We start from the raw sequence: 25002 nt of genomic DNA, 5'->3' as shown, positions 1-25002 counted from the left end.
GAGCGAAAGGACCGGCGGCGGCGGCGGGGGCGGCGGGCGCGGCGCGCCCACCGGGGCGTGTCACGGCAGCGAGGAGCGCGACCCTGAACCGATCCGGTGCCTGCCTGAGCGCGCCTCGGCGCTCCTCGCCGGCACTGGCGGGCGCGCCATGCCGCCTCGCGGCGCTCCGCGCGCGCCCGCCGTCCCCGCGGCACGCGCGCGTCCCGCCGATGAGCGACGCCAGCGCAGCCAGGCGGCCGCCGCTGCAACTAGTGCCAACCGGGGTGACCGTCGGCTGTCCGTCTGGGCGCCGCCCGCACGCGCTGAGAGAAAGCGAAGGACGTGCGGGGGCGCCGCGGAGCGGCCAGCGGCCAGCCCGGGTCGCAGCGGCCGCCCAGCCGCCGCACGAGGCCCCGCCGAGCGCAGTACGCGTCAGAGAGCGCCGCCACGTCCGACGGGGCCCTGCTGGCCCTGCCCACCTCGGAGGCGGCCGGTCCCGCCCTGCCGACGGCCGTGACTGCCACGACGGCCGGCGGCCGGCGGTGGCCGGCGAACCGCGCGGCGCAGCGGCGTCTCGACACGGAAACTAGAAGCTACCGGCTAAAATATAAGCTCCAAGCGACACACATCACCGACGACGATTCGAAACACCCAGAAGAGTCGCCATTCAAAATAGACCATGTGTGGCGACGTTGGGCCCCCTGGCGGCGCCGGGGCGCGCCTAGCCTCGCGGACTGCCGCCGCCCTTCTTGGCCGCCACGGGCAGACGCTCTCCGTCCAGATACGGATTGGCCTTCTGGAATGGAAGCGACGGTGTCAGCGGTGTGATGGTACATGCCGGACGGGGACAGTCGCGGTCGCTGCTGCTGTTTGAGCGCCCATGCTGCGCTGTTGCAGACGATACGTTGCCGGCCGGTGCGTGGTCTGTGAAACCATCGAACGGCGTCTGAAATCGGGCCTTCACTGACCACCTGGAGCAGTGAACGGAGACACGGTGACCATCGCAGGTAATGGGCATAGTGACCAACAACCGGACCGGCTGGGCGCGACATATGCGACGCCCTTAAACAGTCGATGCGGAACGAGTTGATATATTTTTCTTATGCTGTAATAAGTTGAGGATTTTATGATGGCAAGTCATTCGTATTTCTTGTTGTGAGTGTTAGATGTTAAGAGTTGGTTAAAGAAGCACAGCAATGAGTCACTTCAGTGTCTCACCCAGCCCCGCATGGAGTCTAACGCCAGCCACGAGCCGCTGAGGGCCCGAAACAAAACCTAATGTAGCAGTATGCATTCATCAGGTCAAAAAATACACGGTCATTTAAACTTTCGGTTCATCTCAGCCTGGAATCATCAGTTTAGCATTTATTGCGTGGTTACTGTCACGAGTCACGAAGAATGTCTTCAAAATAGAAATCTGCGGACAACTATAGGGTTTCAGTACTCGTAACGCTTGTCGTACACCTCCAATATCTGGCACCAGACGAAAAAGCGCTGCCTTGTGCTTCATTAACATATCATTATTTTAACGAAGATCAGGGGTCAAGGCGAGGCCAGATCTAGATATGTCACGTAATCACACATTTGGTTCGACGTTGTACGTTAACCCCACATGATCTGGTAATATAGTATGCCTCGTAAATATGGCTGACACCGACTCGCAGGGGCCAAGGAATTCGATGAATGGCAACGCAGCTACCCAAAACACGAAAGAAAGCTGCAAGGTACTGCATACAGGAGGTCACAGAGGCCAAAATCGGTGCGCAAGCCTTCACTGATAACGCAATAACTCGTGGATCTGAACTGACACTCGGAAAAGGTTGATCCCAAATGTACTAAATCAGTCGCCTGTCATGTACCAAAAATTGGTGGACCTATCCATCACACTGTTGAACCTATTCCCATAACTCGGCGGGGTGTTGTTTCAACCCGCCTCCCCCCCCCCCCCCCCCCCCACACACACACATTCCCAGGCGATCGTGGGCTACGCAGCAGCCAAGTCCATACAGACCGATGAGCTCTTATTTACCTTGCTAACATGGAACTTCTTGGCCACAACCTTGGTTTTCTCCGGGTCCATCATAATGCTGTTCAGAGCAGACTCCTCCAAGCCTTTATTTGTTATTGACCTGAAACACAAGGATCAGAAATCGATGAAAAGTGAAACAGAGAATCGGATTTCACCGCCACATCACAAAACTTCCTTCAAGCAACTTTGCGTGCGCATAACACTCGGTACTTCAGCTTTCCGAACTGCTTGGCTATGATCCGGGATAGCACTGCACCCTAGCGGCAAAGAAGGAAAACTGTAACTACCTGGCCAGCGCCGAGATCTCGCTGTCGCTGGTGGAGTCCGGGCAGTTGAACATGTGCTCCGTGTCGCACATGCACTCCTGGCGTGCCTGGTACTTGCGGCTGAAGGCGGCCGTGTTCTCGAACGTCTCCAGACAGCCATCCGAGGCTAGCGAGACGCACAGAGTGGTCAAGGTTCGACCGCTGAAGTGAGGACCAGACAACGGGTCGCGTTTCTACGAGATTCTGGGCACGCCAGCAGACCTGTGCTCGATTCAAATTTTTTAGAACTGATTCCCCGTTGTTTCATGTTTTTGTTAACGATTCAGATCTGATTCAGATCATGGCTTTGTTTGTTGTGAATAGATTCTTTATCGATTCACATTCCAGTTCAATGATGCAGCACCGGTTTAAATTATCGTCAGTGTGCGCACCAATTCAGCACTGATATATCTCACATTTAATGTTCGCATGCTGATCTTAATGCGTTTTAATTAATAAATCACATATTTTATCCCAATGTATGTTTTTTTTGCTATGCTGATTTGTACAAAGGAAGCGATGTACTTGCAACTTGCTAAAAAAAAATGGAGCAATCCATGAATCATTGGTCAATTCATCTTGAATCGAATACAGGTCCCTCATCAGCTATCCAACCATCCGCACAGCCCAGATGTGCCTGTTCTCACCGGGAAAAGGCCGTGGACGCCAGCCGTGGATTTTTCTTAACGACACACTGCTTGGAAATCCTTCCCAATGCCCGCCACCACCTTGGCCAAGCTTGCAATGCGGGAGAGTGCCTCAGTAATGTCCTCGGTGATTCAAGTATTTCTCCACTTAATACTTTTCACTTTGTGCCGTAGCTCTGAGGTAAGCTTTTCCGGCCGAGCCTGGTCTATACGAACAAACACACCAAACGCCTACAACCAGGTCTGCCTGACATCTGACCATGTGTATCGCCTACTAAATGGCATACCAGCCATGCACGGTAAAACCTCTCCGCCTGCTCACATCAATGCTATACTTCCAAGTACGCTCACACCTCACACCCGACCGCCCCAAGCCTAGGTACACTATCAGGCCCGCAATGCTGACCGTCAAAGCAGGTTTTTCACTCGCCGACCCGCCTGCACGGAAGTGACGCAAGTGCGTGCTTCACGCCAGCCCTTCGGTAGACAAGCAGGTTTGAGACGTGTAGCGGCAACGATCCCGTGACCAAGGCGCTGCGGCGGGTCCTCCGACGGGCGTCGCCACCCACCTGTGTACCCCAGCGGGCAGGGGATGGGGCGGGTCATCGGACGGGCGTCGCCACCCACCTGTGTACCCTAGCGGGCAGGGGAGGGGCGGGTCCTCCGACGGGCGTCGCCACCCACCTGTGTACCCCAGCGGGCAGGGGATGGGGCGGGTCATCGGACGGGCGTCGCCACCCACCTGTGTACCCCAGCGGGCAGGGGATGGGGCGGGTCCTCCGACGGGCGTCGCCACCCACCTGTGTACCCCAGCGGGCAGGGGTTGGGCGGCTCGCAGTACGCCGGCAGCACGCCGTCCGTCTTGGTCACCTGCGTGTTCTTGATGCTGCCCTCAGGCCGCAGGTGCTGGCTGCCCTCCCCAGCGCCGCCTGCGGACGAAAACGGAACTACGCGATAGCGCGGGGCAGCTAGCCGTCCGCCCCGCACAGCGGGTTCATTCCCCTGGGTTCATTCAGCAGTCGGTGGAGACGGCGCCAAACAGAGGTGAGCGCGGCCTGCTCCGAACGCGGCCACAAACATCATAAGATACAGTTCTTCGTGCAAGCCCCTCGGTACACCACTGCTGTAGAATAGACGCAAAATCACTTCGCATGCCTTCGTGGGGGGATAACCTACGCGATTTTCCTCAATTGCCTGTAATATGTAAAGGTTAATCACAACTGGGTAAGCCGCAATTTTTGAACCACATTTTTCGATAGGACACCACGGAAATATTCATGTTGTATGCACTGCAACGTAAGCTTTCGAAAGTTTGACACAACCTGGACGGCGGCTATGGTGCCGCATCGCCTGACGTCACTACAAGCCTACGCCAATTGTTCGGATGGCTATCGCGCAGGCTGAAAGACCCGACTCAAGTTCGAAGCAGTCTCGGCTGCTGACAGAGTTTAGGCCCAGCAATGCGGTGACCTCTGTGAAGGTCAAATAAAAAAATGATTCTACGTTCTGAAGAGGAAAAGCGCAAGGTTTCAAGAAGTGTATTCAAAATAGTCAACCAAAAAACTGCGCCCTTCACCAGCAAAGCTACCACATTTGACTGCGAATCAGGTGACTGAGATGTGCAATGTATCGACTTCTAGAAAAGCTATCTAGATATAGTTGGGCTGAACGTTCATGTATCCTTAGACTCGCTTCGAGAAGATGCTGCCATGTGTGCATAAGTCCGACGTTGGAACGTACTATGTGTTGTGAATATGCAACATTCAGCTCGAAAAAAGTGCCAAAATTGTGCTGCGTTGCAATATTGTGCTTTTTTGTTCCACGTATGCGTTGACGCAGTTGACGTGGCCTGCTGTTGAATATGCCTTTCCCATAATTGGGGTTTTGCCTGTGGGTTGCTTACGCCCTAAAGAAACGAGATATCTGCTGGCACGGTCTGTCAGTCCAGAAAGTTTTTTGACGCACACCTGCTACCATATTCACTCTCGTACCGTGCTGAGCTGTTACCCTTCGCGAAGGCGAACACTATCTAGCGCCCCTTCACGACCAATCTGTGGTGCACCGCTCGGCGAAGACGCAGTCCTTTCATGACCCACCTGTAACATACTGGTTTCCCCAGAGACTGCTGTGCTGCAGGAACTCCTGGTCTCGCAGACTCGGCGCCGCCTGCTTGTAGTCGTAGTCCACCATGCCGTAGCCGCCGGGGACGCCCGGGGGGCCGGGCATGTCGTCATACTGGAGGCCCGGCTGGCGAAGCCTGGGTCACAGGGTCGTCAAAGGTCAGCTGGTCAGCACCCATGAGTCTCTCAAAAGGCCGACAGCCATTAGCGAGGCCGGACTGAAGTTAAAGCGAGCCACCGTCGGTTACGTGGTTGTGAGAACCAGGCTAAGGTCAGCGCGCACTCACACTCGCTCCATGACATCCATGTAGTCGGAGGCCGGGTAGTCCTTCGGCTCGTACCGCTGCAGCACATTCTGCAGGAAGACGTCCGTCAGACTGTACGGGTTCTGAAACACGACAGGTGTTCGTCAGACCGGCCTCGCCCCGGCGCGCGGACGGGAGCGCGCGCGTCGCGCTACAGGCGGGCTGGAGCATAGACGGGTGATGGGATGGGCTACGTCGCGCTACAGGCGGTTTGGAGCACCGACGGGTGATGAGATGGGCTGCGTCGCACCGCAGGCGGGCTGAAGAACGGCCGGATGATGGGATGAATTTAGAAACATGAACGGACATGTGTTGGACCGCGCAGGTCCCAAGGCAATGCATGCTGTATGGCGAGGGTGCCTAAACACGTGTGGATGTACCCCAGCACGCGTTCTGACACACATTAAATGTATGGTGAGCCGCAGGTACCGATTCTGCGTTACGAACGAACGCACATCGCATTGTAAGACTGCCAATACAGACTCCGTATTATCTAATGGGTGTTCGTAGCGTTACGTTTGTACTCTAAAACATGATCAGCAGTCTACGTCAGGCAAATTGACTCTGGAACCGCATCACTACCGCATCATACTCGTATTCCAAAGCACAAAGCACAAAGCATCTGAGTGTCAAAATCTTGGATAAGCATTGAGGCTTCAAGACACAACTCCTTGCTGATAAAAAATGAGTCAATAGTACGCCACAACTTTCCACTTAGAAGAATATAGCATGGGGTTTTCCGGCATGACCAACTCCTTTACACAATGTGGCCCACACACGCGATCTTCACCCATTCGCGGACGCTGGTCGTTACTCAGCTGCGGGGCGGTCGGCAACGGACGCCGGGGGCGGTGTTGTATTATTTAGGAGATCGTAGGAGGCGGCGGAAGCCTAGGCGGGTCTCGCCGGGCCCATACCCGACGCCGCACTGGCAGCCCTCAGGGAGACAATGCATATCAAGCAGCCCGGAAGGGTCGGACCAGTGTGGGACGGAACTCAGCCGGCGCGGCAGTAGGCAGCGAGTCCATGAATGAATGCTGATCAACATTCATGCTTAACAGGCTCCGTATGCATGCACGAGCCCGTATGAAAATTACTTTGGCGTCCGTTTCTGAGGGCAATCTGTGCTTGTAGATGACGGAAATCGTTCACCATGAACAGTTCTTTCATCAGATATGGATGCACTTATGGCCTTTAAAGTTGTGTGGCTGGTGTTGCCCACTGTGCAGGACGGAGAGACCCGGTCCACCGTCGTAAGAGGAGTCCGCGTACTCCAGGGAACTCTGTTAGCGCGGTAGGTGTGTGGATTGCAGACTATGCACTGCTAATTCCACCGATCAGTCCTGTTTATCACTGGGCTAGAATGCCCTGTTAACTGGACAGTTTCAGACCGATACACCATATGTTGTATGTTTCCATTTGAAACATAGCGGTCCTCAGACGCCTGGCTTGGCGCATACCGTGTCGCGTCGAATAAGTATGTTGCAAACTTGTGGAAACTTTCCAAAGATACGCGAACGTGGCCATTGACGCCGCTGAATCGCTTGGACGCTCCAGCTCACATTCGCTTTTCCTTATCCAGTTTGCACGCCTAAATGACGGATGTTTAGCTCATTACAGGTTCGGCCTCATTCGCCCCGCGATATTGATCCATGCCTGCATACGGCCGTGATCACGGCTCAGTGGTTGGGGTGATCACGTGGGAGTACGTTATGGATGTTTAAGCAACAGTGAAGGATGGATGTCCCATTATATGATCCCCATCGATTTACGATTCTATTGTGTTGGCTAATGAAAAGTTGCATTAGGAGCAACTGGTTACCCCGTGTAATGTAGGCACACCTCATTTATAACTGATAGCTGTCTTGGACTAACCAAAGCAATATTCCTGACAGCAAACTGGGGGCATGACCAGGCCCCCCACCCCCACCCCTTCCCTTCCCTTAGACCCAGATTTTTTTTTAGAGAATTAGATTTCTTAGATTTTTTATATTGCCATGCAATTTTCCAGAACGTTTGAACAGTATTACGGCAAAGTCCTTGCAAAGTCCCTTTAGCCAGTTGCGAAGATCCTGGACTGCAGTTCGCGTGGTATGCCGTTCCCAGCCTCACAGACACCTTTTGCGGAAGCTGCACCTTGTCACGCAGTAGCGTTACGTGAGTACCCCTGTTTCGGCCTAGCTGTCCCGTCCAGTTACCATCTGACTGTCTCCTCGGGCGGCAATTGCGCAGTTTCCGAAACTCATATCCATACGCCTGCCATGAACTGGTCAGTGCCTGCGTTCCACCAATCCAGCTGCAGAGACAGCAAAACCTGCAAGATCCTTGGCCTGTAAATGATGGTCTCTTAAAGCCATCATCTTCATCAAACTGGCTTCTCCACCCGATGTGCTAAGGCTCTTCTTGGAAAAATGATACATAAAGCGAACCTGGCACATCTGAAGCCAGTTATTCAGCATATTTATGCCAAGAAGACGCACTACAAGCAATTGCAACCGCGACACCTCCCACCTACCTGCAGATGCGGTCCAGCATATGCGACGGCCAGCAGGCCGGCCAGCAGCAGGTACAGCATGGCGTGCCCCTGTGGTCCTGCAACAGAACGCGCCGCCTGAGTTGCCGGCGGTACCCCGTTGGCCGGCAGCACCGGCCCCGCCCGGCTGTTGCCCCGGCCTGATCCCGGCCCCGGTCCCCACTGCGCCCGCGACCGATCCTGCGGAAGACGCACTCACCTGCTCTCCGCAATGGCCGCCTCTACCCACTGGCGATCAATGGGTCGCGGCGAGTGACGTCACAGTAGTCAGCTGGCGGCGCGGCCGGTGCCGCGCACCCACTGGTTGCGGCCTGGATCGATGTGGGTGGTAAAGGTCACGCGGTCGGGCTGACGACGGGCGCGACAGGGAGGCCGCTCGACGCCGCGTGCTGGCTGCGGGAAGTCGAGCCAGAGGTCGACCGGAAGTGCCCGGAGGCCTCTGGCTTCGACCCGCCGCCCCCGAGGTCGGGGAGGTCAAACGCCGCTATTAGCTTACGCTGCCAGTGCAAAACAGTGGGTTTTATGTTATGCATTCAAATCTAGCTAGATGGAACACCGCCAAAAGCGAGATTAAACCAGTGCAGCAATGTCGAGGGGTGAGTGATACTCATATTGGTCGCGCGATAAGGCCAACGTAACGTCGTCGTCCAAAGGAAGGCGAAAAAGATCATGATCTATCCCAAAGGAGTCGATCTGACCACCGCCACGCCTGCGGTGTTGTACTCTCGGCACATGTCCGTCAGCATCGCCGCGCCATTACCATTGCCAATATAATTCATCACATCATCACCATTAACATCATTATCCCATAAACGCTGCTGAACACATGCCACTGCCCAACAAAGTAGCAACGGCCGTTTGCAGTTTGTCACTACACCGCAGTATTCATCAATTCATACGGCTCCTTTCAAAATGCAAAGACGTGACAGAATGCCTGCGGCAGGGGACGTCCAGCCTGTGCAGTTACATGAAGCCTACATTTCGTTTTTACGTAGCAGATACCGGTAACAGATTTTGTATCTAATTTTGCTCTTAGAAACGTCGATCACTTCGCAAACAACGCCACGGGACAAGCATTTACACGTCGCGATGTTCTCTGCTTCCATTCGGCCGTCTTGCTCTTGTCACTCGCTTTAATGGTGGGCAATGCACACTTTGGGAACCACGGGCACTACGGCACCACGCTGTGAACTGGCAGGCGTCCAAATAAAGAGCACACACGTGACTTTTGGGGGGAGGACGAGAAGGCCTCTCATTAGTTCCACCGCAAGCAAACGCCGGCACGCTAGTATCCGATGTATTTGTATGAAACGTGCGAGTGGCCACATGAGCCCAGGTAATCTTCGCGTCACACCGAGTCCAAAGGTGGAAGAGTCCTTGGTTTCACAGAAACAGGACTGGCGGTAGCAAGACAGGAATGAGTCGGGTCACAGGCAACAACCGACATAGCGTGTTCCGTACACCAGTGAGAAACATCCCATGTCGAAAAACACACGCAGGCAAATTCCATCAGAACAGTGTACAAAAACAATCATAGAAAATGTACGAAAACAGAGACGACATCATTGACGGTGTAAATAGATACTGGTTCCCCGTAAAATGACTGCCACTTATGCCAGCAGTTCGGTCTCATTCCTGACAATCATTGGCAAAGCAGTTTTCTCACGTTGGGCGCCTTGCAAGTCGTCTAAACAGCACTTGGCCAGACAGCCAGGCAACAAGCGTGCTTCAGGAACTGCGCACAGAAAACTATCACAGGCAAAATAAATTACAGAACGCTAGGCTTCAGAGACTGCCGACTCGTTACACGGGCCTGCGAAGCCAAGGAGACAACGAAACACTCAAAAGCGCCATCGGCTGAAAATAATTCTTCCAAGTAAATATTTACACATATGGATTGTTGCATGCGTGTGGTACCTGCGTTTCACGTAAATTGTATAACGATTGTTTGTTCTAAAACAGCTGACGCGTTCCACACCAGTCACCGTTGCTCGTTCGTAATCCAACCGCGCACAGTTTTCGTCAGCAAATTCATCGCATCGACGGCCACGTCATCGAGTTCCAAGCGCATTCAAACGCACCATTTTCTCCTCTACCGACTCAGCCTCCCCAGCATTATCAAAAACTTGGGCATGCCTATGGCTGGGGGGATCTAGGAGCGTAAAGTACCGTGCAGTTTAAGTTACGGCTCATTGCGTGCGAGGTCCTCAAAGTGTGAGACACTCAACACCGTACGACACTGCACACGTGCGTCTCTCGCAATTTGAAAACTTCGCGGGAATTACGCGCAGCAACGCAATACCCGACATCCGCGTGCTTCGATCCCCCCAGTTTTGGCTGCTAGGTCTGGCACAGAGCCAATCGCTCCACGAACCACATGAACCACAAATATTGCCATCCGACGACAACATCCCACACTAACCCTGATCACCACACACCTCTGATATCTACCGGGCGCCATGATATGAGCCTCCAACGCAGCGAGCCGTCGGCCGCACTAGTGACATCTAGTGACGACCCACCGACACAGATGTCATGATGCGTCGGACAATCTCCACAATGGCGAACCTGTCCGCTCAGCGCTGAATCCGAGGCACAGCCAGCCGTGTGGCCTCCGCGATCCACGATTTCCCTGTCACATGTGCTCTGGCGATCCCTTGTGCCGTTGATTCACCAGTGACATCTAGCGGCCTGCCACCAGAAATAGCGCCGGGCGGGCTATCACATGCTCTGAAAGCGCTGCTGGGCCGTGGCCGAGCCGCGACCGCACCCCGTGGCTGGGCTACGACTCATCTTAACTGAGCTGTGACTGAGCTACACGACTGCGCCGGGAGGTGATGACTTGACCGCGGTGTCGTGACTGCGCCAAGACGAGGAGGTGACTCAGCGGCGACTACGGCGTGGTCGAGTCAACACTCACTGAGCCGCCAGCCATCCATGAGTCCGACCGAGCCGCCACTGAGTCACGCCACAGCGACAACCGAGTCCCTACTACGCCGCCCACCGGGGTCCGTAACTGGTCCGTGACTGGTCCGTGACTGGTCCGTGACCCTCCGCCAGCGGAGCGTGACCGGCCGGTCAGATCTGGTTGACTGTGAAGCGCCAGAGTTGCGTGTGGGCGGAGCTGTCGCATTGCTGCGCCGCCACGCCGCGCGAGGCGGGCAGGCCCGAGTCGGCGCACAGGCCGTACAGCACGTGTCGTATGGAGCCGTCCAGTCGCTCCCACCTCTGAAACACACCGGCGGCGAGGGCGGATCAGCACACGGCCGGCGTGACCGGCGCCGGCAGTCACTGTGACGCGCGCCTGTCAGTGACGCTCGCCTGTCGTCAGTCACAGTCAACTCCCTCATCAGCCAATGCCAGTAGGGCGTTCCCGACGGCATCGGCCGACCCTCAGGACAAACACCCCAGTCAATGCTCATCTGGTGAGGACGGTCTTACGCTGAGAACGGACTCCTTGCCACCACACCACTTGCCCACAAAGCCCGCGGTCAGCTGAGAGCAGGGGCAATATGTAGCGCCCGGCATTCCACGACCTGAGCGATGTGGCCGACATCGCTCCTGCAGTACGGACGACTGCAGCACACCATCCCGACGAAGTGCGACACCAGCCCACCGGCACGGCCCGACCGTGCTCAGTATACTGCGGGGCCTTATATATGTGTGGGGGTGGGGGGGGGGGGGGATCCCTTCAGAACCGGATGCTCTCCACCGCGGCCTGTGTCGAACATAACAAAGAGTTCAGGCGGCGTGATTAATCGCTGCCTCACAAGCGATGCCGCGTAGGCAGTCTGCCACGCCGTGAATGAACGCTTCGGCGTAACCAGGCCGGACAACCCATCAGAAACGCCAATCAAAGCCTTCCAGGATACGCCGTATCTCAGGCCTTCTCACATATTTGTCAATGGAACCGCGTGAACGCAGCGCTGGTGTCACGCGGTGCCTGAGCAGACGACACGTGCCATGCGTACTGATGGTACGCAGGACGCGGTGCCTGAGCAGGCGACACGTGCCATGCGTACTGATGGTACGCAGGACGCGGTGCCTGAGCAGGCGACACGTGCCATGCGCACTGATGGTACGCAGGACGCGGTGCCTGAGCAGGCGACACGTGCCATGCGCGCTGATAGTACGCAGGACACGATGCCTGGGTAGGCGACACGTGCCATGCGCGCTGATGGTACGCAGGATTTCTGTTGACCTCGCAACTTTTGCAACCTTCTTCCAAAAAATCGTCAGAGCACACGACTTCTACAACATCCTCCACACACACAATATATATAGCCAGTTCTTGTTTACAAAGCGCCACGGTAAACCTTTCGGGGAAATCCCACCGGTTGAGACCTCTGGAACCTTCACAAACTCCTCTCGGACACCGCGGCGCCCCGTCAGCCACTCAAACTCCTCTCGGACACTGCGGCGCCCCGCCAGTCACGCAAACTCCTCTTGGACACTTTGGCGCCCCGCCAACCACGCAGCAGCAGCAGCGGCAGTGGACACAGACCTGGTTATGGTGGCCTTTGCAGCGCTGCAGCAGCACGGGCGTGCCCGGCGTGCCCTCCAGCAAGGTCATGCAGAGGTCACGGTGTCGGATCGTCTGCTCTTTCGTGTACGACCAGTCCTGCAACGTAGACAGACACTCAACGTCACCGCGCAGAGCGAAGGGCGTGAGGCCCGTACGTGGCGCCTTCGCCTACCCCCAGCTGCCGTGTCACGATGTTGACCGCCAGCCCGGACAGCTGGTCAGCCTGGCCAGGTATGCGTGGGCGGGCCGTTTGACGCCTGGTCGGGTTTTCGACAGGTGGCGTTATCCATTCAGCCTCGAAAAAAGCGACAGGAAGCTCAACGATTTGAACCGACAGGCCCCCTTGACATTATTAAGGGTGCGAAGTTAATTAATTCTTCTTAAACAGCTTGCGTGGGCCAAATTTGTGTTCAAAAACGAGAGATCTGGCCCCGAAAGGATTAAGCATGCCTCTAGTGGCGGGGGCCTGAAGCCCGCTGCGCCTATGAGATTTTGCAGGTGGGCCACCTATGTCCGGCGCGACACTACCGCCACCTTCCGTCCGTCAGCACCGATCGCGAAGAGGGTGCCTTCCTGCGCCCTGCCGTATGGCTGGATTGAAGAGGTTGGCGGCAGATGGCAGCACTTACACGGCAAGCAAAAAGGGTGGAAGTTCGACAGCTTACAGTAAGCCGCAGGGACAACATGGTCATGTCACAAAAACACCAATATAGTGTGCCCCGGAAGGTCAACGACCCGGTGCGCGTCCCGCCAATCGCCTTATAGCTTTCGCCCGCCGAGCTTTGAGACAAAGTTCTGTGGTCTGCGCTCCTCGCCAGTAAGCCTGGTGGCATGGCCGGTTGGCGTCCGATCAACACCGCGCTCGCCTCTCGCGTGACCGGCGGCGGGCACCGCACCGCCATCACCACAGAGCGGCCGCGAGGTCATCACCAGCGGCCGGACGGCCACCGCCGGTCACGGCACAGCGGCGCCCCGGCACGCGAGCGGCCGACACGGACACGGGGCGGGCGTGCCGCGCCACCTGCCGCAGTGGGCGCCGCTCCCCCGACTCGGCGGTCGCGGAGTGCTGTGACCTGGCACAGGACGGCGCCGCGTACCCGGCTACCCACGTGAGGTCCCGCTCCCGACGTACCTGGTTACCGCCGCCGTTGTGGCACGAGTAGAGGCCAACTGTGCCGTTGATGATGTGTCCCAGTGTGTCGATACACATGTGGCCCTGCAACAGCGCCGAAGAGATGTCACCAGCACCCCCAATTGACAACTCGGTGGTATGAACGGTGTGCGCCGGAGCAGAAGGCATCCGTCTCGCGGGGTGGGACACAGATCATTCAAGGATGCAACGCCTCCAAAACACCCATGCGGAACCTGCATACGCGTGCAGACACGCTGACTGCAAGCGATGCACATCCTAAATGATTTTTAACCTACTTTAAACATTTAAGCAATGCACGTTTACGTCTTTGACAGGCTGATCCAGAAATATTCAATGACTGTTAAGCTCTGGTCGGGACAGCAAACCCACCACTCCCAATTGCGCAGCTTGTATAAAATGATTGAGCGCAGACGGGGGAGGGTGGTAGAGGCGTTCGCCAGGCAAGGCGAACATCTGCTAGCAGTCTCGGCGAACACGTGGCGAGCACGGGCCCAACAGATGGCCGGAGGTGCTGACAGCGGGGCTGACGCCGCGCGGCCGCACCTGCTGAATGGAGCCGAACGCCATATCGCCCACGTCTGGGACCTTGAGCTCGGGGTAGACGTTCTCCAGGTACCACTGGAACGGGTGGCACTGGAGCCGCCGCTTCAGGTCGTCCCGCTCTCGGATACTGGAACAGGGCGGAGGTGCGGTAAGACGGGCTCACCCCGGCTGCCGGATCATGTCGCGTACGAGGCGGTAGCGTAATGGGTAAAATGTATGCTCCGACGGGGCACCGTATGTACGTCACCCCGCCCCACATCACGCCGCGGAGCGTTTGCCGACGGCTGTAGCTCCGCCCATGCCGCTGCGCATACGCAGTTACCGCTCACCTGCCGAACGGCACGTTGCGGGAGAGGGGCACCGCAGCGTAGTAATACTTCTTGTAGTCGTCCATCCACACTTCGGCGGCGCGCCGCGTGTTCTTGGCAAACACCTGCCGGGACAGGGGTCACGAGGTGAAGCACAGATCATCGATGGTCACCACAACAGGCCACCATCGTCACCACCAGATATCACCTCAGTCACAACAGGTCACCATTGTCAATATAAGCTTGCCACGGGTACCACAAGATGTCACTGCAGTCATTATAGGATGTTTGTCCTCCCACAGTCGGCTCATGATACCGTCAGTTACCACAGATGCGGAGCACGCTGGAACAGGCTGGACAGAAGGAGTGAGGCTGGTCATGGTAAGAGCTTCCAAGGCATGGGCTGCTACCCCCCGCATGCGGACGGAAACGCATGAACCAGCGCCATAGCATGTAACACAGAACGAACTGCCGCACTGTTCCGTCATGGCATCTATCGGCACATAAACATTTAAGCAAATCCCCACCACGACGCGGAGATTTCCCGGATCCCAGCGAACCGGAAAACGGCAAAAATCATTTGTCATCAATATTATCTTTTCGCTTAACAATAATGGATGTACCCGTACGTCATTGATCCGGGATAATAGACCGCCGCAAAAAGTCACGGCCGTCCACCTCTGTTCCATAATGATGGCACAGCTAACAAGGACAATGCGCGGTCGCCATCCGGTTCTCAACTGGAGGTATCCGCCACAAACGGACAAGAGCTCACAGAGCAGCAGCGGGTGGTCCGAACGCCCGGCTCACAGAGCGGGCGTCGCCGACCGGCTGCTGTGGACGTCAGCACGGCACCAGCGGAGCCAGCCGCTCGCCCCAGCGTCTGTCACAATATCGTGTCCCCTCGCGCTCACGCCAGCCGCCCGCCCCAGCGTCCGTCACAATATCGCGCCACCGGCGCTGAAGCCAGCCGCTCGCCCCAGCGTCTGTCACAATATCACGCCCCCCGCGCTCAAGCCAGCCGCTCGCCCCAGCGTCTGTCACAATATCGTGTCCCCTCGCGCTCACGCCAGCCGCCCGCCCCAGTGTCTGTCACAATATCGCGCCCCCCGCGCTCAAGCCAGCCGCTCGCCCCAGCGTCTGTCACAATATCACGCCCCCCGCGCTCAAGCCAGCCGCTCGCCCCAGCGTCTGTCACAATATCGCGTCCCTCGCGCTCAAGCCAGCCGCTCGCCCCAGCGTCTGTCACAATATCGCGCCCCCGCGCTCAAGCCAGCCGCTCGCCCCTCGTCTGTCACAATATCGCGCCCCCCGCGCTCAAGCCAGCCGCTCGCCCCCGCGTCTGTCACAATATCGCGCCCCCCGCGCTCAAGCCAGCCGCTCGCCCCAGCGTCTGTCACAACATCGCGTCCGCCGCGCCCAAGCTGCCTCTAATCCCGTGCCAGCGCCGACGCACGCGCACACAGCGGCGCCCAAGCTCGCCACCGCGCCGTCTTTGCAGTGTTTTTGGGCGGCGTCCGCGCGCTAGTGGGCGTCCACACAACGTTGCCGTAGCTCGGCGGGCGGCGGCCGCGTGCGAGTCTGTCGGGTCTGCGCGCCCGCACGCCAACACGGTCTGGCTGCAGCTCCGCGTCCGCCACTGACACGCCGCGATACGGAGAGGAGCCGCTGGCTGCGACCGTGATAGTGGAGGCAGTGCCGCTCCACGGCTGATTCACGGTCAATCAATACACCGCATACGGGCTCCAGGCGATGTCTGTGACGAGAACGCAGGCGCAGGCTAAGTAAAGAGATATTCAATACGCCGATCAATCACAAGGAGGACGTAGGAGTGCCTTTCCCCAGTGACGTCTGGGAGACCTCACAGAAGACCGCAGCTGTCAGAGCGGCATCGGTGCCGACTGGCGGCGATGTCTGCCACTCACCTGGCCGCTGCCGCCGGGGAAGGTGTACGGGTGCTGCTTCCTGAAGACGTGGCCCACCCGGCTGCACGGGATGATCTCCAGAGAGCCGCCGCACTGCCACACTCGGAACGAAAACTCTGCCGGCGGCCGGGTCAGGTCAGGTCAGCGGTGCTGGGTCAGGTCAGGCTCCAGGGTAACAGTTACACTTGGAACGAAACCTTCGCCGACGCACGGGAGGGGCAAGGGGTCGCCGCCGCCTCCCCCCCCCCCCCACACGTTCCGTCGTCAGTGGTCACCAGCACGTTCGGTCGACCACCACTTACGCTGCTGCCTGCCTGTCTGTGCGGTAACCTAAATGTCCTGACCCAGTTCCCAGGGCCCGACCGACCCAGGCGACAGTACTGAGGTGTGAAGACAAACAAACCTCGGAACCCCAGGTGCCGGTGGGGCTTGGGAAGCGCGGAGGACGGCAGCAGGACGGCGGCGGGTCAGACAGGGTCCCTGGCTAACGAGCGCCGTACACGCACGCTTCACTCCATGACTGGCGGGCAGTCGGTAGGCAGTATGACACGGATTGGACGCTAGAACACCGCACGCAGCCGGAAACCATGGCACATCCCACTGAACAGGGCATCGATGCGGCACACGCCTAACACGGGCCAATAGAACGTCCCCACTGAAGGGGGACTGGTGCGCGCCGGATCACACCACCTCGTCTTCATCGGCACACCCCGGCATCGGCACATCCATAGTACGCTGGCATATCCTACTGGCCAGACGAGAGCACAACAGCATCATCACAAAATGCGCCACCGAGGCATCGCCACCGACCAGACCACCGGTGCAGCCCTCGGCACCAACTCACTGGTGTACTCAGCGGCCGCCACACCCGAAAGTCACACCACAGCCCTTTCCACCCCACCGTGGCGGCCCCTGCCGCACCCCGCCCCCGCTGCTGCCGCCGGCGAGCGGGGCGCGGCGGCCGACCATTGGAGCGTTCACGTCACGCCGACCGGTGGTCGGTGACGGCCGATCGTGCGGGCTCGGTAACGAACTCCCGGCGAGCCAATAACGGGCGACACGGCAGGCCAGCAGAGCAGCCCTCCGACGGCCGCCACCACACGACGCTTCGAGCGCCGGCTTCGAGCGCCGGCCTGAGGAGGGGCCGCCAGAGGGGAACGGGCCGAGGGGGGACGTCCCAGGGGGGACGGCCCGAGGCTGGGCCGGTGCTGCGCGGGCCTCACACCGCGGTGAAGTGAAAGAGTGAGCTGCCGTTGGCGAAGAGCTAGCTACCGTATACGGTCGATTCCACGCAACCATCAGTATGTCCGTCAGTAAGGTACACTACACGACAGCACGGGGTAAAGCCCGGTGCAATCAGTGAGTGCTGTGTCCAGCGTGAATCACCGCGTACAAACCGCTCAGCGAAACATCCCACGGACGAGCGAACGAAGCGACGAACGTACAGACGAGCGTACGCCACGGACGAGCGAACGCAGAGTTGAGTCCAGCCATACCTGCTATGCCATAGTTACCATGCTGTATACATGCACACCCACTTGCGAAGGTTCGGCCTGGCGCGACAAAGCCAAACTCGTTGCGTTCAAGGCCGGAACGGAGGTTTATTTAAGTACCCGCTCGTAACGAAGACCGCCCGCACCACCACCTATAACAACGCGCGTTGCACCCGTTGGCAGTGCGTCCGTCCGGGCGGCTTGCATGCGGCGGGGACGTCAGAAGGCGGCTGCCCGGACGGATCGCCGTCAACAATATGTCGCCCAGTTCCGCCCGGCTCGCTCACCCGGCATGCCGCCCGGTCCGTGACGGAACCGATTCCGGCGGCTGCACCGGCCGCTAAACATAGCCAGGCAACCGCCCGCGTCCGTTCCGACCCATTCGCCGAGACATTGACCTCGGTCCAAGCGTCTGAACGCGGGGTCCGGGGGCGCCCGGGGCGAGCGACGGCCGCGAGCGGTCGGCGCCACCGCGCCACACTCACCGAGGTTCTCACTACCTCGCCACACTCACTGAGGTTCTCACCGCCCCGCCACACTCGCCGAGGTTCCCACCGCCCCGCCACGCTCATCGACGTTCTCACCGCCTCGCCACTCATCGATGTTCTCACCGCCCCGCCACTCACCGATGTTCTCATCACCCCGCCACTCACCGAGGTTCTCACCTGCCACCACACTCACCGAGGTTCTTACCGCCCCGCCATACTCACCGAGGTTCTCACCGCCCCACACTTCCATCTTCATGTCGTAGCGGCCCAGCTTCTCGAACCAGGCCTTGTCCATGACGAAGAGGCCGCCGGCGATCATCGGCGTCCTGGCGGCGGTGGGCGCGAAGCGTCAGCGCAGGTCCTGTCCACGGGGTGCGCGGACGGCGCCGCCGCCAGAGCAGGCGGCAGCGCGCCGGCCGAGCACGCCCAGTCCGGCAGTGCGCGTCCCAGCGTTCAAACGCAAGACACGCGGCACGGAGCGGTCGTGCGTGGCTGACCGCGAGCCCGGGTGGAAGCCCACCGCACGTGAAGCAGTGGGCCACCGCGAGAACGAAAGGCCTTGCCTTGTGAACTGTGAGCCTCTCCGCACCTACGTGATTTGGCAGGCCCCCCGTGCTTTGCATGCCCGTCAGATGGGGATGCCACGGCTAGAACGGGCCGCAGCCGGACGGGGAGCGTCAGATTATGCAGGTGGCGGGCACACGAAACACATCTATCGGCCACTTTGCATGGAAAGCAGGCTATATCCGAGCCCCGCGCCCATTAAAGAGCTTAAAGTTAGTGGGCGTGGCGCCTATCGGCAGACAGCAGGGCGTTAGGGGCAGTGCCGGCGGCGATGGCACGCCCGCGGGAAAGAGTTAGACGGTCAGAGCGACCGTCAAGCGCCAAGGACCGAGTCATACACATCGCCACCTGTCAAACGGGGTAAATCACATGGGCGGTCGACTGTCATGCTGCGCTTCACGAGACCCACGGACGGCGGTTTTCCTTCGTGCGCAAGGTGGCGACCGACACCAGTGAATGGTGCAGTTCGTCACACAAAGCTACAAAAACGCCCAATTTTAAGTCGCCGCCTGCAGGCACGCAAGAGGTGAGCGGCCACAGGTCACGTGACGCGAGCCAAGCGAGCCGCTGATGAATACCCCGGACTTCGAGTCGTCGGTTTTCGACGAATGAGCCATGTCGGGGTTATGGACGAGAGGTCGCTCATACCAATGTTACTCATGCTCATGTAGTAAAATCTAAGACCGCCAGCGTTCGCCACTCCGCGTCATGTTACTCGGCTCGGGCCACGCCCGTCTCCACAACGAACTGGAGCGACCGCACGGCCGCCAGCGGGTTGCCACGCACCTGACCGCCCCAGCCTCGCAGCCTCATTCATTTGCCTGATGACAGTCGGATGACGGCCAGAACACGCGACCAGATCGAGTCGGTCGAGAACACAGCCGGAAAAGAGCGCGACGAAACGCAGCAACGGATGCAAACCCTAGCCAGCCGACGCCGCACCCTCCCCCCAACCACGGAGATGAACCTCGGCCGGGAAAACCCATCCTCAGCGTGAAAAACCGGTCCCTGGCCCCGAACATCCATACATCAGCCGCTGCGCCGCCCGCGGCAGCACACCAGCGCCCGGCGGCTGGCGGCGTACTGACTTGATGGGCAGAGTGGGGTCGGCGCGGTGAAGGTTGCGCTCCGATTCGGTCATGTACTCCCACTTGAAGACCAGGTTCCAGTCGAAGCCGCCGCGCAGGTCGGCCGACGCGCCGATGTACTGGAAGCTGTCCATCGAGATGACGTCGATGATGGGGCAGACCACGCGCGACCGGTCCTGTGGATCAGGTCAGGTCACGTCAGGTCAGGTCACGTAAGGCTACGCCAGGTTGAGCCGTGGCACAGACATAACAGAAGGTACGGTGGTTGTATTTCGATGCATATTTCCTACATGTGTCGGCGCCACGCCAACCATTCAGATTCTGATTCAGAAGCGTTCGCTCCAGATCCACAACCAGCCGGGAAAAGTCATCCGCTTTGTACCGAGGCTCACATGGCCATTACAAGTCCCCGAGCGACGTCATACTTGAACACCCCAGGAACGCGAGGCGGAAACAGTCAGGTAACGTGTGGCGAAAATAGCCAAGTAACGTGTAGCGAAAATAGCCAGGTGACGTGTAGCGAAAATAGCCAGGCCACGTAATGTGCGATAATCGCCTTGGACACAATCTCAATGCATATTTCAATGTCTGCGTCATCACAAAAGGTCACCACGACATTGACGTCATTGACATACCGAGAGACAATGTCTCGTCGCTGATAGCACAGTGACAACGTCCAAAGTGGCCAGCTACCGTGCAACGAACGGGTCAATTAGCCCCTGGTGCAAACAGCAATCAAACGCCACCTCTTAATTACGAACTCGGACAGACCATAATCCAGCCAAGACGCACGCGTCGACGCCGGAAAGCAATTTCGACAGGACGATGAGCCGGTAAATTTTTCAGGAGTAATTACGCCAGGAAAATTACGTCCGTGAGCTGGCAGTCTTCAAAAAAGGCCACGAGCCGCGCCACACGGCACTGGGAATGCCACAGGATGGCCGGATCGTCGGTGGAGCTAAAGGGCCAGGTCCGGAGAAGAGCTAGTACCAGTGGCCACAAGATGATTAACAGACTTTCCAGGGCCCCCAGTTCGCTACAGGTCACAAGTAAGTCCGTTAACTTCCTGTCCGAAGCGAGACTCAGCCGGTCGTATTCTCCAATACCAGCCGCAGCTCGCCGAGACCCATCAGCGCAGCGCTTCCCACGCGGCCCTCTCTCTCTCTCTCTCTCTCTCTCTCTCTCTCTCTCTCTCTCTCTCTCTCCTCTCTCTCTCTCTCTCTCTCTCTCTCTCTCTCTCTCTCTCTCTCTCTCTCTCTCTCTCTCTCTCTCTCTCTCTCTCTCTCTCTCTCTCTCTCTCTTCTCTCTCCTCTTCTCTCTCTCTCTCTCTCTCTCTCTCTCTCTCTTCTCTCTCTCTCTCCTCTCTCTCTCTCTCTCTCTCTCTCCTCTCTCTCTCTCTCTTCTCTCTCTCTCTCTCTCTCTCTCTCTCTCTCTCTCTCTCTCTCTCTCTCTCTCTCTCTCTCTCTCTCTCTCTCTCTCCTCTCCTCTCTCTCTCTCTTCCTCTTCTCTCTCTCTCTCTCTCTCTTCTCTCTCCCTCTCTCTCTCTCTCTCTCTCTCTCTCTCTCTCTCTCTCTCTCTCTCCTCTCTCTCTCTCTCTCTCTCTCTCTCTCTCTCTCTCTCTCTCTCTCTCCTTCTCTCTCTCTCTCTCTCTCTCTCTCTCTTCTCTCTCTCTCTCTCTCTCTCTCTCTCTCTCTCTCTCTCTCTCTCTCTTCTCTCTCTCTCTCTCTCTCTCTCTCTCTCTCTCTCTCTCCTCTCTCTCTCTCTCTCTCTCTCTCTCTCTCCTCTCTCTCTCTCTCTCTCTCTCTCTCTCTCTCTCTCTCTCTCTCTCTCTCTCTCTCTCTCTCTCTCTCTCTCTCTCTCTCTCTCTCTCTCTCTCTCTCTCTCTCTCTCTCTCTCTCTCTCTCTCTCTCTCTCTCTCCTCTCTCTCTCTCTCCCTCTCTCCCTCCCTCCCTCCCCTCCCTCCCTCCCTCCCCCCTCCCTCCATCCCTCCCTCCCTCCCTCCCTCCCTCCCTCCCTCCCTCCCCCAGGAGAGGAACAGATCAATGCAGCGCGCCCATGCGGGGCCTCTACAGCGCAAGGCCGTCCGTGCCGGTCTTCGCCAACTGAAAACGACCGACGCCACCCCCCGACGGCGAACGAGTCCACAACGCTGGCCAGCCCGTCAAACGAACGCCAACAACGGTCGGCCTCAGGCACGACATTTTGCGCGGACGCTGCTGATTCGACACTGCGGGCGCCACTCGGGCGTGGCTGGGCGCCTTGTGAACAATTGGCGGCGTTTGGCGCCGGTGTTTGATGCCGCCATGTCACCACTTTTTTGCCATTTCCATTCACCGCCGAACTACAGGCGGGCAAGGTACACTCGTGCAAACACGCAGAAAGGCCCAGGGTGGAGCGCTACACATCAGTCAGTGCCCGCCTGAGCACAATCACACCGTTTGGCCCCCGGCTACCGAGCGTCAGCTGGTCAAAGGTAAAGCAACGCTGCTTCGTACCAGCATTACGTTGCACGAATCATTGGCGAACAGCACGCGCGAAGCAAACAACTAGCAATCACTAGATTGCTTATCGATGTGGTGGGTCGGCAGGGTCATTAGCGGCACTCGCCTGACATGCCCTTAAACTCCGACCTGCCGACCGCAAAGTCCGACGCCAAGCGTCCATAGCTATCGCCTGCACGAGCCCACCACTGCACCGGGAAGTGCCGCCGCCACTCACGTCCGCTGGCGCTATCGACACACAACGGCCGCTGGCCCCCGGCCGAAGTGACCCCACTGCGGGCGCTGAACGCGGGCGGGGGGGGGGCGACAACACTCCAGCCATCCCCAGAGCCGCCGCCCGCAATCGTGGCCCGCTGTAACGACCTCGTTGGAGCCGGTGGTCGATGCTGCGTAGGTGCGTGACGGCTGTTATTGTGCGGCGCCCGCTTCGGCGGCGGCGATGTGAGGCGGCAGGTCGCGGCCCCTTGGTATTGATCAGGGCGCGGGCCGCCCGGCTCCGTCTCGCCCACGCCCCCTCCCCCCTTCCCCCCTCTGAACACGGCTATGCGTTTGTCGCCCCCCCCCCCCTCCCCCGCTGACAACCAGCTGGAAGCATGGCATGGCATGGCATGGCATGGCATGGCATGGCATGCATCCCTGACCTCAGCTGTGGGTGTGTAACGGAGTCCTACCCCCCGCTCGGGACATGGCGTGGACTCTGCCGAAAGCTCCGACCTGGACTGGGTCGTTAACAGCGCCACTGAAACCGACGTGGACTCCTGACTAAAACGTGGATATCTGATACAAATAACTAATAACAGATCTCACAATGGCACAGACCCCATCGCGCTATGCTGCGGTGTTATGCTAACACCCCGGGCCATTCTTCCTAGCTGCTGTCTAGCCCTTCGCCCTAGCTGGAGTCCATGTTTGATAAACAGCAAAAGGCTCAAAGCTATGCACAAATGGCACCCACAGGGACAATCTGTCAACATTTCTTTGCACGGAAGCCCAGCCAATGGCTCGGGGCAGCCCACCACTGGGGTTTCGTCCCCCGCAACGCGAGGGTCCAGTCGAGGCGAACGTCCGAGCCCTACCACCAAGTCGGGCGTCACCACAGGGTCCGTCCGGAAGAGGCGGAGACCTCTTCCCCTGCCTTCCCGGGACCGGGGCCTCCGAAAACCTCGAGTCAGGAGAGCACAGCGGCCAGCATGTCGCCCCCGGCGCTGATCTGGGTCTGACTGGGACCGAACGGGACGACCCGGACGTGCGCCCCGTGCGCGAGGCGCCACTGACGCCTCGGGACCTGCGCTGAGTGACGGCGTGAGGCGTACAGGGGTGTCGTAAAGCCGGGACACCGAGGACGGCGTGGGGCGTACAGGGGTGTCGTAAAGCCGGGACACCGAGGACGGCGTGAGACGTACAGGGGGTGTCGTAAAGCCGGGACACCGAGGTCGGCGTGAAGTTACAGGGATGTTGTAACACCGGGACACCGAGGACGGCGTGAGGCGTACAGGGGTGTCGTAACACCGGGACACCGAGGACGGCGTGAGGTGTACAGGGGTGTCGTAACGCCGGAACACCGAGGACGGCGAGGTTATGGGGGCGACGTGCAGGGGGAGGGGGAGCTCGGGCCCCCTGGCGCGGCGCGATACCGGCGACAGCGCGGTCCACCTGCGAGAGTGGGGCGTGTAAGTGGGATCAGCATGGAGGAGCCTTCCATTGCGTCGCATCTGCGCATCCTTCCCAAGTCCCTCAGCAGGGATTCGGCCGAGAGGACCCCAAGCAGAGTGCGCCTGTGCCAGGCCGCCAGCCGAGCGCTCGGCGGCGCGCGGCCGGCCCGGGCTCGCCGCCTCACCTCCGCCACGCGCTCCAGCATTGGCTCCAGCCAGTTCTCGTTGCACTCGCAGTGAGAGTCGAGGAAGGTCAGAATCGGAGCCGTGGCCGCGTCGGCTCCCTTCACGCGGGAGCGCATCAGGCCTGGGGACACAGCGCCGCCGTCACAACACCGAGCGCATGAGGCCTGGGGACACAGCGCCGCCGTCACAACACCGAGCGCATCAGACCTGGGGACACAGCGCCACCGTCACGACACTGAAACGCCAAGCGCGGCGCGGTGGCGTCCGTGACGGCAGGTCCGTTCGCACGCGACCTCGTGACACCTGAGGCACGGCACACAGTTGAGGCGAGGGACTATTCAGAAGCCACACACGGGGTTCCAGTTGAGCACCACGGCCTGTTCCCTCGGCGGCACCGTGCTCACATCAGCGCAACACTCCAGAGACGGCACTTCACCCGGCGACACGCGGCTGGATCGTCCAACGCCAACAGAGTCGCCAAACCTTGGCCCAACCGCCTGACAGAGCTACACACACGCCACTGGCCGTGTAAATCACAGCCAATGTGGTTCCACATAACTCTGGCACTCGGCCTGGCTTCAGGCCCTGACGTCTGCCGAAAGTGGTGTCAGAAGTGAAGCGGGCGCGAGCGGGCGCAAAGGTCACAGTTCAGCGGGCC

General features: G+C 58.8%; 2 protein-coding genes across 4 annotated transcripts in view; both read right to left on the bottom strand.

Moving 5' to 3' along the window:
• Positions 1-517: 517 nt before the first annotated feature.
• LOC119093755 (neuroendocrine protein 7B2) lies at positions 518-8178 on the bottom strand. Of its 3 annotated transcripts, XM_037216761.1 has the most exons (8): positions 8118-8178; positions 7901-7977; positions 5368-5468; positions 5057-5217; positions 3761-3907; positions 2296-2440; positions 2009-2108; positions 642-775 (listed from the first exon to the last, which is right to left on the bottom strand). In XM_037216761.1, exons 2-8 carry the CDS (start codon positions 7958-7960, stop codon positions 701-703), a joined length of 789 nt encoding a protein of 262 aa, XP_037072656.1. In that variant the 5' UTR covers positions 7961-7977; positions 8118-8178; the 3' UTR covers positions 642-700. The 3 variants fall into 3 exon arrangements, with proteins under 3 accessions (XP_037072657.1, XP_037072656.1, XP_037072658.1); XM_037216762.1 differs by lacking the exon at positions 8118-8178 and having other exon boundaries at positions 518-775; positions 7901-8098; XM_037216763.1 differs by lacking the exon at positions 8118-8178 and having other exon boundaries at positions 3761-3889; positions 7901-8097.
• A 1022-nt stretch (positions 8179-9200) lies between these two features.
• Positions 9201-25002, bottom strand: part of LOC119093545 (polypeptide N-acetylgalactosaminyltransferase 2) — a 45497-nt gene continuing 29695 nt past the window's right edge. The window contains exons 7-15 of the mRNA XM_037216510.1: positions 24344-24465; positions 20006-20181; positions 18576-18679; positions 16373-16488; positions 14469-14572; positions 14140-14266; positions 13576-13659; positions 12423-12539; positions 9201-11146 (exon numbers count right to left, since the gene is read on the bottom strand). Coding sequence (XP_037072405.1) covers positions 10997-11146; positions 12423-12539; positions 13576-13659; positions 14140-14266; positions 14469-14572; positions 16373-16488; positions 18576-18679; positions 20006-20181; positions 24344-24465 — 1100 coding nt within the window. The 3' untranslated portion in view covers positions 9201-10996. The remainder of the gene's footprint in view (positions 11147-12422; positions 12540-13575; positions 13660-14139; positions 14267-14468; positions 14573-16372; positions 16489-18575; positions 18680-20005; positions 20182-24343; positions 24466-25002) is intronic.

Source organism: Pollicipes pollicipes, unplaced genomic scaffold (assembly GCF_011947565.3).
Source record: "Pollicipes pollicipes isolate AB1234 unplaced genomic scaffold, Ppol_2.1 Scaffold_4002;HRSCAF=4701_pilon_pilon_pilon, whole genome shotgun sequence".
Classification (NCBI taxonomy): domain Eukaryota; kingdom Metazoa; phylum Arthropoda; class Thecostraca; order Pollicipedomorpha; family Pollicipedidae; genus Pollicipes; species Pollicipes pollicipes.
This window is presented reverse-complemented; position numbering and strand designations above follow the sequence as displayed.